General features: G+C 26.9%; 1 protein-coding gene across 1 annotated transcript in view; it reads left to right on the top strand.

Moving 5' to 3' along the window:
• Positions 1–12,402, top strand: part of LOC129960130 (uncharacterized) — an 87,812-nt gene that overhangs the window by 47,787 nt on the left and 27,623 nt on the right. Inside the window, exons 17-19 of the mRNA XM_056073286.1 lie at positions 8,846–9,123; positions 10,074–10,203; positions 10,565–10,719. Of these exons, the coding sequence (XP_055929261.1) occupies positions 8,846–9,123; positions 10,074–10,203; positions 10,565–10,719 (563 nt within the window). The remainder of the gene's footprint in view (positions 1–8,845; positions 9,124–10,073; positions 10,204–10,564; positions 10,720–12,402) is intronic.

The raw sequence follows: 12,402 nt of genomic DNA, 5'->3' as shown, positions 1-12,402 counted from the left end.
TGCTAGTAAGAGGATTTGGTCGTAATCCTGAAAAATCAATTACTGAATCTATGATATTAAGTGAGTATGATAATATGAATCTATGAGTTAAGTGATGATGATATTTAAGCTCAGTTTGATTTAACTAAATGACATTTTTAACTAAACATTACATATAATGCTGTAACGATGTGTAACCGGCTTACCGAAAATATTGTAAAATCCAGATCGAAAGGAAATTATGTATACTTATAAAGGAACCTTATTAAAACACAAACACTATGTAAAATAATTTCAATGCTAAATTAATTAAAATAAAAAAAAGAAATTTTACTCGAGAAAAGGCCATTTTCATTCGTATCCGCCGAAACTTGAACTTAGGGTTGAGATATCTTCATCAAGTTTGCTAGAATTGACCTCAAGGGTGGTGGTGCAAACCTTGGAAACTGCTTTTTAGCATTTGGCAAAACATATCCCCTTGGACTTTAACAATATCCCGACGATGGTAAATTTTCTTCCATCAACGCTGGAAAAACTGAAGAAAAATTGGGCTCGGGTTTCGATAAGAAGCATGACTTTTTATTTTTGAACAATTTTAAATTTTCGAAGCACACTGTTAGGCTGCCATTTTATTTTATATATCGATATGTAACGGGATTGCTGAAAATTCTGTAAGAGACAAAATTTTAAGTTGGAATGAAAATAAGTACACTTACAAATAAATTTAATTAAAACACAAACACTACATAAAATATTTATAAAACAAAATTAATTAAAATGAAAAAAAGAAATTTTATATTGGGGAAATGAGAAAAAGTAGTGTTCATTCATATTCGGAACTCGAAATAAGGGTTAAAGCGAATTAGTTGGGATTGTCCATTAAGGTGGTGCTGCAGACAATGAAGGGTATTTTCTAGTGTTTGGTTAGAATGCTTTATAACTTTAATCACTAAATCACAGAAGTTATGTGATTACTGAAATTTTTACAAATTGAATAATTGTGCATTTAAAAGTCATGTATATAGTGACACCTTGTGAGCAAAGGTACGAAGTGTTTACATGGAAGATCGATTATCAACATATTTTTTATGATTTAAAGAGAAAACTATTAATAATATGTGCTGTTTAGTTAAAAATGGTATTTAATTTACTGAGCGTTTGGGTTATGAGAATGATGTATCGGAATTTTGGACAGATCAGATTGAAAACTGGAAAAATACATTTAGAAATCGTATTGTCGTTCACGAGTTAGATTTACTATCTAACTATTTGGTTATAAATTTAATTATTTTAACTTTTGTTTTACTTGATATATGTCCATAAAAGTGTCCTTTTTTTATGTTTGGGTTATCAAAAATTGTTTAATTGATGTGTTGGAGGCTTGGGATTTATTTTCTAAATAAATTAAAAGTAAGATGTATAATATTCTTTATATATTTACAGCTTAATATATACTAAATAATATTCTGTATTGAATATTTCCGATTTATAGTTTATTAATAATAACGTAAAAATATGCATTTCGTTGATTCTGGAAACTACCGAGAATTGTTAACTTGTGTCTTAAAAGTTTTCTGACATGACATATTTTCGCGCAAACGTTGATTTCAGCGTTTTCAGAATCAAATTTTATCATTCTTGAAATCAATCAATTTTCTTTTTATGTAATAATTCTTCAATATATTTAATATTTTAACCACTTTTTGTTTAAATGTTTACATTTTATTGTTCAGTTGACTGTATTTATTTTACATTTTTGTGTTTATGTTTGACATAATTCATTATTTTATGAAATTCAGCTTTTTTTCCCTCAAGCCTGTGTCATGAATGAGCTTTTCCTTGCTTTGATATTCAATTGCTTGCATTTACGAAAATTAGACGAAGTACTAAATGATAATTATTACGAAGTAACATAAATGATTCTTCTAATAAAGCCAATTCTTCCTTGGGAATGTTTTGTAATTCTATTTATTTTCTAAATAAAATTTTAAAAAATCTTTAAGAATAAAATATCTACTTGTATAAATACTATTTTATATAATTTTTGTATTTCTTAACATGCAAATTTTTCTGCTCAGATTTCAGGTAGTTTGAAAATACCTTAATTTTATTATTAGTAAATCATTAGTTGAGCACAATTTTAAATCTTTAGTGGTCGATTTTCTTGAAGTAAACTTATACTCTTAACCGACAATATTTTGGAAAAAATTGGAAGAACATTTTAAAATATTTTATATGACATCATACATGTGTACAATCAACATCTTCAGTTCCTATGAGATTATACAAAATTTCATATTTCGGTTTTATGTGGCTTTCCATATCACAATTTTTTGATGTCTGTTTTCAAGTTTACTTCTTATTTGAAACTTCTTGTAGATGATGGCAAAATTATTATATTTCAGTTTATTATTGTACACATTATATATTTATATACCATTCAAAATTATGACCACTAGAATTAAAATAATACCAATAATAATTTATGTTTAGATTTTTTTAACTATAATATCGAGTGTATTTTTCCCTACTTTCTCATACTTCTTTCTAGCATTTAGCATGCCATGACTGATTACATTATAGACGTTACACTATCATACTTCTTCGTTTTGTAGAACTAGATTCTGAAGTTCGTCTAATTAACTGCCCAAGTTAAGAATAAATAGTAATCGATTATTAATTAACCCATCACTTATAATTTCCTGATCCTTAATCAATTCGAATTTTACCTTTTGGCTAATGCGAGTCATGTATTAGGGTTACTGAGTTGCAACATCCCCTGAAATTGTTTTTAATAGCTTTTTTTTTTCTTTTCTTTTTTTTAAATCCTGTTTGATTATTTTCCCTCATTGATAGGATGTGTAGCTTCATGAAAAGTTCTTAAATTCTAAAACAATTTTTTAATTAAATGCCCCCAAGAGTGATTAGTTTTTGAGAAAAAAAATCCTTAAATAATGCTTAATTTTTATGGTAAGTGCAAAGAAAACATTTTTCCTTCTTTTTGTTTTCCCGTAAATAGATGAAATGCTGTTTTCTGCACCTGTTGTTGGAAACAGTCAATAATATCAACAGTCAATCAAGTTGAAGAATAGAGGGAGAAAGGGTCTTAAAATCTGTTCCATGTGTTTCTCAGTGCTACGCCTAGGGCAAATTTTCTACATTGCATCCTTATTCACAGACATTTGTCTCCCCTTACATTTTCTTTTAAAAGAGAGAGATGAATGAATGAAAAAAGTTAAGTGAAAGATACCGCGATTTAAGCAATAACTAATGAAAACGCGAAGAAAATAATCAAATCAATAAATAATTTTAAAAGCAGAGTTATTTTGCAAGTTTCAAATTCATAAAAGTGATAGAAAAATTCCAAAAAAAAAAAAAAAAAAGAAAGAAAGAAAAAAGGTATTATTAAATCAATAATCTAAAAACCTAAAAAGATTATCAGTCTCTTATTTATTCAATGAAAGCGAGCAATTTCGAACAGAATCATTTATATCAATCATCGATTTCCGGTGTGTCCTGAGCTCATTTTATTTATTTCTAGATTCCGTAGTTTATGGTATTTTGTGTTCTACCTCAAAAGTTACGTCGCCATTCATGTCATTTCCTTTTGAATGATATAAGATCACTTAAATTTGTAAAAAATAATATCTCAACATTTTTCAGAGTTAAAGAGAGAATTTTAAACACCTTAAATTGCAACTATTAATTAAATAATGAAAATGTATGGACATATTCTATCAGTTAAAAGCAAGAACACTTATTTTTGGTATTTTGATACCTTTCAATATCTCATACAATGTTTTTAAAATTTTACTCCCATATTTTTCTTTCATATCTGTTATTACCGTTTCAAGATTCGATTTAATGCTGCTTATTTTTGTCCCCTCTAAAATTTAATTTTTTATTGTTAAGCATTATAAGTTGAATTATTACATCCTAAAACTGCTGGTTTAATTTTGCTTTCTTTATCAGAAAATATGTTTATTTATTGAAATGGTTTTATTGGTAAATTTTATGGTTAACTTCAGTTAAAATATATTATCTCTTAAGAGTAATATAATATATGTGTATTATTATATCATTTATTATTTTATAATTTACGTTATATAATGTAATTATATTATTTTACATTATTAATGAGGGGAAAAAAAAGAAAGAAAGGTCGTGTTATGAGTGATTGAAATATGCCGCAAATTTCTTCTTTTGTCTGGTCCCAACCTTCTGGTTCTTGGAATAGATGCTCATCTTAAAAGAATATTTAAGATTTCTATTAGCCTTAGTCTAAAGTTCTAACGATTACTTATTTTGTTATAGAAGACTTAAGAAAGACTATGGTGATTCAAAACAGTGGCGGATTTGCGACAATGCAGCAATCTGGAACATCTGCTCCGAGGGAGGGGGTATGCTCTGGAGACAGGCTAAAAAAATGTTATATCTTTGTTGCCAAATAAATAAATTTGTAAAAATATATATTCTATGAGTTATAAAATACTCATAGTTACTACTTTTGCTAGTGTAATTGGCGAGTTTCTATTTATTTCATCGCGTTTACTGTGCTATTGCAGTATTTTTAAAAACCGAGCGTCTGCATAAATAAACCTGTGTATAGTCGTGGATACCATTCTGCCATAAGTCATAATAAATGAAAACATCTGCGTTTTCACAAAGTTGCTGAAATAAATAATTTACCTAAAATGAATCTTAACATGATGATTAAGTTTATAATGTGTGGCAATGTATAACTCATTTAATCAGTTCATTTAAAGAGGGATCAAATTATGTGCATCGTCTAGAGCCTAAAACCAACATTGATCTAAAAATAACTATTATGATTTCATTAAACAAATGGTATTTCAGTCTACCGCTCAATCATAATATAAATGAAAGTCATCGTGATTATTTATGTATATTTCACATCTTCTAAACAACTGGCCTAATTTCAAACAAACTGTGCTATTCTTTAAGGTACAGAAAGAATACCGTCAATTTTTCAAAGTGCAAAAATTAATTAAATATTCTGTTAAATTGAAATTGCCGAAATATCGCCGTTTTCCCGCAGTAATTTCTGAAAAATAATCTTACACGAAATATTATAATACCCCCTTACTATTCAAATTTTGCCGTTTCAATGATATTTATTTCATTTTAGCTCGATATTTCCTATAGTTGTTATTAATTTTAAAAATTTAAACGTTTTAAAATTAATATTAATTTTGAATTGATTTGAATTTTTTTAATTTCTGTTTTATTTTAATACATGTCTTTTTGCCGGGCTTTCTTTTGCTTCAATGTAGTGATTTAACAATGCCTAAAAGCAGGTGTAAATCAATCACTTAAATGCAGAAAAGAAAAATTAAGTCCTTGTGAGCAACATCTGCTTCAGGTTATTAAATTTAACCCATATTTGGTCTTTTTTCCGAAGAAACTAAGGAGGAAATTCCGCCCAAAAAATTTACATTTTTAGCGATACCAGTTTTTATTTTTTGTGCACTTTTTCTTTCAATTGTTATTAATTTTTTAGAAAATTTAACGTAGATGGTTTTAAAATAAGAAAATTTGTCGGTACTCCTTTGCTGGATGACATTAGGACTTTCAACTACTCTATCACTATTTTTTTTTTTAATTTCGTCTTTAATTTATGCATATTTTCTCCTATCGTGTTTTATGATATTGAAGTAATGATATAAAAATGCCTAAAATTAAATTCTGTCGCTTAGATGGAAGCAGAAAAAGTAAAGCTTTTGTGAGCAAAATGAATAAATGTTTTCAACGACAACAGCGAGTTTAGGCTATAAAAAATAATCAAAAGTTTTTCTGTTTTCTATAATCACTTCGCAGAAAGAAAAATTAGAAATTTTAATAAAAGTATTTTTTTTTTCTAAGAATGTTTATTACACCATCTTATAACTGAAAATTTTACTTTTTTAACGGAACAATTTCAATTCTGTACCACTTTCTCAGTTTATATAAATTTGTTTTAAAAAATTAGCGTAATTGATTTTAAAGTAAAGAAATTTATAAGCACACCTTTGCTAAGCAACGTTATGACTTTGAACTACTCTATTTTTTAAAATTTTTCTTTCTTTTATTTTAATACATATCTGTTGATAGTATTTTTGTTTGTTTTAAAATTTTAATATAACGATAATCAAAAGAAAACCCAAAGGCATCACGTAAATTTAAATGAAAGCTAGTAAATCTTCTGTGAGCAATTGTAATATTTTTTTTATTGTTGAGGAACAAGAATATATACGAAAAGTTATTGCTAGAGCACGTGAACAAAATTCTAAGGGAAAATTTTAGAAGCAGAGATCAGAAGGCTACTGATGTAGAATTTATTTCCAAGTTTTTATTAATGAAAAATTAAGTACTTAATTAATTGTCATTCAAACTATTTTTTAATTATATCGTATACTTCAGTATTTGTGAACAAAATTTTCAATACTAATATAACAAATATTTCAAACTTATTTTTAAAAAAATCAGCTATTGAGAGTTTTTAAAATCGCCTGCTTCAATTCAACCTTAATACGAATAAAAGTCATTGTGGCTGTGTATGTTTGTATCTTCCACATCTTTTCCTAAACGAGTGAGCCAATTTCAATTAAACTGTGCACACTTACTTATTAAGGCAAGGCAAAGAATATTGGCATCTTTTAACAGTGCAAAAGTCAATTAAATATTCAATTATCTAGAAATTAATCGAAAGTTTGCTGTTTATCTACAGTAACTTTTGAACAAATAATCTTACAAGAAATATTTTTCTATCATCTTAACAGTTATAGTTTTACTATTTCTGTAATATCAGTTTCATTAAAAATGTATTAAAATGTTGATTTTGATCTACTACTACTTTTTTTGTTTTAGTTTAATACACATTTTTTGCCACGTTTTTATTTGTTTCCACATATTGGCTTGACAATACCCAAAAGTAAGCATAAGTCAGTCGCTGAAATGGTTGCAAGAAATGTAAAACTCTTGCGAGCAAATGAACGAGACGTACGTCGAACTCGGCCCCTCCATTCTGTGAGAAATTAAACAATATTTGCCTTTCTTCCTCAGAAACTTCGATGGAAATTAATCCGAAAAAAATTTGTACCATCATAAAATTAAAAAAAAAATCCTTCTAACAGATACCAGTTCCATTTATGTGATTTTTTTTTTTTTTTTTTCAATTGCTATTTTTTTTTTTTTTTTTTTTTTGAAAATTTAAAGCAGACAGTTTTAAAGTTTATCAGTTTTTAAAATTGTAAAATTTTTTATCTAAAAAATTTTTGATTACACTTCTTGATTATTTTTTTTATTCTAATCTCAAATTCTAAAATTATTGTGATAAAAATCCGTCAACATTATCTAATATTGATAAATTAAGTTTGCTGAACTCGTACAGAATTGCTAATTGACTAATTGTGATTCTTTTGTATAATTTACTTAGATGTTTGTATCAGGGAATAGTATAAGTTCCTTTCCCATTAGTACAAGTAAATTATTTTTTACCCCATTTTTTTATCAAAGATATGTCCAATTTACCTTTTATATAAATCTCTAATGTTTGTAACATGTAGATGAATTCTAATCAATAGCTTAAAAATCAAACATTCACAATTTTTCTATTTCTGTTTCAATTATTACTTAAAGACCATTATTCAATTATTGTTTACTTACCATTTTTAGAATTCGCCATATTATTATAGTATATTTCGATTAAAATCTCAAAAGTTATTCCTGTGCCTAAGATAGAGACACTCGCTGAGATTAAAACGCTGACAGATCTGTCAGCGGGCTTGTAAAGTACCATAAGTAACAACAACAGAATTCGCCATATTATTATAGAACATTTCGATTAAAATCTCAAAATTATTCCTATGTCTAAGATTGTTTCCACAATCGATTTGAATCCATTAATATCCATATACAATTTTTGTTGAGATTTAAGAAATCAATATTAATAAAATAAAAAAAGGACATAAATATTAAATATTTCTTGAAATGTTTTTAATACAAGAAAAATTATTAATTGTTTTTAAAAAATTAATTCATTTAATGATATGGAGGTGATTTGATTAATTATATGAAGATGATGGAAAAATTTTTGTTATCTCTTTCTAAAGTCTTTTGTTAATACAATACTTGAACATCACTGACGACATTTTCAAAAATAATGAATTCATCCAAATTAACTGATAAGTCGTTAAGTTTAAGAAATAATTTATTTTTGATTTTATAAAAGTTTCTTTATTTTTTTAATAATGATAATTTGCATTATTATTTCTACTTCTATTTCGTTAGACCAAAAAGACAACCTATATTTTGCAAATACAGAAATAAATTTTTTTTAAATACATATTTAAAATTTTTAAAGAATGTATATATTTAAATTTTTCTATAAAAATTAGCCATTATTATAAAATAGGAAACATCCTATGCTTAGAAAATACATGGGTCTATTTATGGATGCATGTACAAAGGTGCTTAATTTTTTCAGGAGTTTCTAATTACACACAATGTTTACTTTTTTTTTTTTAATCATTTATTCAAGTTGGCTATTATTTGTTCTTCTTTCTCTTTCAAGTTGCCTCACCAGACACTCATCTACTTTAATACAGATTCGTTTTCTTTAATTTGAAGTCACACGTCGAAAAAAAGATATGTCGATAATTTTCTAACATGCAATTCCGATAATTATAGTTAATTTTTTAAAATTATTTTAGAGAGGAAAAGCTGATTTTTTTAAAAATTGTATTTTCTTGTAAAATATTTTTTGCATAATTTGTTATTCCTGAGCTAACGAGATGACACTGCTTTTCAGCGTAATATTCATTGTATATGTTTAAATTTCAAATGAAATTTTCTTTCTGTTATACAGGACGATGAGATATCAACTGTTGAAGATGTTGTAAAGTTTTTTATTTTCGTCTTATTGATGCTGTTTCACAAAATTGGATGTCCAAAATTTTCTTCTGAGTTAATTGAAACTTCTAAAACCAGTGAAGTGCCTGGAAAACTTCCAAGTCGATTACATTCGACAATTAGTAATTCAGAACTATCTGCAGTTGATTCTTCACCCATATCCTGTGGTCAAGCTCATGTTGCTTACTTAAATGAAGGAACTTTGTATACATGGGGTAAATCGGGAAATGGAAGGTATAAATTTTTGTTCTTGTGTTTTTTAATTCTATAAATGGAATATTAGAAATTTATTTTACATTTTTTCAATAACTTTATACCTAATAAAATAATCCATACATCATTGAATAAATTATTCATATTTTTCTGAAGGCACATATTTTCTTAATTTTCATTTGCATACTTTATTTCTTTATACTTCCTGCGTAAGTCTGACTTTCAGCATCTTTGAGAAGTAATCAGAAAAATTTCATGTTACTGGAATTCATCTAAATATTGTAATATAATTTAGGTCTGAAATTAAATAGTATTATTGGTCATTTTATTGTTGCATTGGCTTGTAAATGGGTATGACCAAATATTTCATTACATCTGCCATTGTGAAAAGAGTAGAGCAAAGGTTGATTTCACAGTTAACAGGTTAATCTGTCTTTGAGTTCATTCTTTCCATTCAAAATACAAATAGCCGAATATTTTATTTTAGATGCTTGGGATTTTATGTTAAAAATTTTGTTATTTTGAACGACAACCATTTCAAACCATTCTTTCTGAATGTATGTTAAATTTGAAATTACTTAATTTAAAATATTACAACTGTCTGAGTTATTATTTTATAATATTGTGTGTTCACGTTCGTTCAATTCAGAAAAAGATGTTTTTAAAGTTGTTTGCATCTTTATTGTGATCACCAAATTCTTCTTGTTAGTTCGCATGAACAAAAATGAATTTGCTTTAGGAATTATGAGAGGGAAAATTTCTACTAATTTGTTAAAATTTTTCTACTTCGTTTGTTTCAAAACTGAATGCTGAAAACGAACTCATTTTTATTAATTTTGGGCTTTTAGTATTAAGCTTAATTGCATATTTTTTTTTCCATGCCTCATAAAAGACTGGCTCATTAACTAATATATTTATACACTTACATCCAGCTTATTTTCATAAAAGAATTTTTTGCTTATTTTAATTAGATTAGGAACAGAAGATATCAGTGCAGAATATCAACCTCCACAGCCTGTCTTAACTTTCCTTCGACTTCAGGTGAACGTCATAGCTGTGTCTTGTGGAGCACTTCATACTTTAGCATTGACAGATTTTGGTGTATGTATGATTAGTTAGTTTTTTTAAATGGCTTTTCGATGTGTCAAACATTAAATTAATTTTAGCTTGTTTCAAAAATCAGTATCAATTCGTATTTAAAATGTTTACATACAGTGTCGAAAATTTCATTAACTGTTTTAAGTAATTCCGTTAAAAGGTACATTTTTACTGATATATATCAGCATCGATTAAAATTTTAAATTCTGTTAAAATTTCTTAATGTATTATGATTTCTATTTTAAATAAATTAGTAAAATCAAGCATCGAAAACTGAATATTTAATATGAAAATATCTTTTTCATATTAAATAATATACTTATTTATGTTATTATAATTACTATTAATATTGCTTTCCCCTTAGTTATTTGGTTGGGGATCTTCCCGTTTTGGACAGTTAGGTATGGGAGAGCTGCAACAAACTGTTCAACCAAGAATTGTCGAATCCCTTTTAGCGGAAACAATTGTGAAAATTGAGTGTGGTCAGTATCACTCAGTGGCACTAAATGCCGACGGAAGGTATGCCTTGTCTTGTAGTTATTATTTTTGTATTTAAGAAATTTTCTAGAAAAGGAAAAAAACAGTAATGTTGCTTATTTTGAATGTTGTCGTCTAAAATTATAACTATCAGATTCAAAATAAGAAATGTAAAAGCATCAATCATCTAACCATCGTAATGTAGTTATACCTTCTATATTACTCAATTCTGCTACTATGTTTTGGTTGATTCGATTGGATTGATGATTCTTGAGCTCTTTTTCAAATTTGATTTTTAAAAAGATCATCTGATTATTTGACAAAGAAGTTGGTTGGATTGTTTTTTATTTATTTAGCCCGAAAAATGTTAGTAGGATGTACATTGAGGCATTGTTCCTTCCTCATGCACAGCCAAAGCCATGTCTACATAAAAGGGCGTCCAGGACAAATACTGAAGCAGCGTCCTTTTCCCCTAACTTTTTTAAAACTGTAGTCCGCATAATTCCTCCCATTCCATCAAATTTTATGCCAAAGACACTAAAACTGGAATTGCAATCAAACCTAAATAATATATAAAACATTTTTTTAACTTATATGATATATATATTACAAATTAGATAACCAGCTGGTTCTCCCATCAAATTGATGATATTAATTTCGTAATGTGAACCAATTGTGAAAACCTGCTGAAAATCATATTTATGAATATTTTTTAAAATTTGTTAAAAATACAAAAATATTTCAGAACATTTGGATTCATATCCTAAAAAGATAATTTTTGGAATCATATGATGAAGTTAAAACTATTTTTGAGTAATAAAATTTTCAGAAGTTATTACCAAAAAAAACAAAAAAAAACAAAAAAAACATCGACTCAAGGTGGCCTGCCGACTGAGAAAACTCAGAATGATAAGGGAATTCCTGGATGTGGAGAAAATCGGAAAAATTTATCTTAAGACCGGAACTATTCTATTTTGATAATTGTTATCAGACTCGATAATTTGCTGATTTCTTTTCATAAGTTGAATGAAACCTCGTTGTTAACTAGTGAAAATTAATTATTTACTGACAGTCTGAACTGTTACTTTGTTAACAATCCAAATCTGATTTTGGGAAGATTTTTAACATAATGTGAAAATTTGTTTCCAATATCTGTGCAATATATTTAATTTCAGATTACATTACTGATTCTTCATTTTCTCTTTTTCCTCGATGTTCGTTCGTCCAGTTCTTATTCCCAGGCACCATGTAAATAGTTAATTATTACAAATAATTATTTATTTTAATTAAATTAGATATTAAATACTTAATTACCTAGATATAAGGAATTAATTTATAAATTCATTTGTGTTATTTTTTAGAATTAGAAACATTTGGCATTTATTGCTGCAGCATGATGGAAAATAAATTTCTGATAATTTCCAATAGTTCTTTTCAATGAGCACATATCGAAAGTTAATCATTTCTTGCATATTGTCTTTCGTAATCTATTTTCATATACAGCTTTAAATATATTATCCAAAGAAAAAGACGTATTCATGCTTTATTAAAAATTACTTCCGACACCCATAACCTAATTTTTAATACTGCATCTTGTCTTTATTATAAATTGATTTAGTGAATTTATTTTATTTTTAAATTTAAGTTTACCGATTCTGTGAGTTATTTTTAATTTAGTAGTTTTCTTAGTTTTATTTGGAAATTGGTATGTTGTTTTTAGACTGT

Source organism: Argiope bruennichi, chromosome X2 (genome assembly GCF_947563725.1).
Source record: "Argiope bruennichi chromosome X2, qqArgBrue1.1, whole genome shotgun sequence".
Classification (NCBI taxonomy): Eukaryota; Metazoa; Arthropoda; class Arachnida; order Araneae; family Araneidae; genus Argiope; species Argiope bruennichi.
Note: the sequence above shows the minus strand (reverse complement) of the source record. Positions and strands in the feature narration are given on the sequence as shown.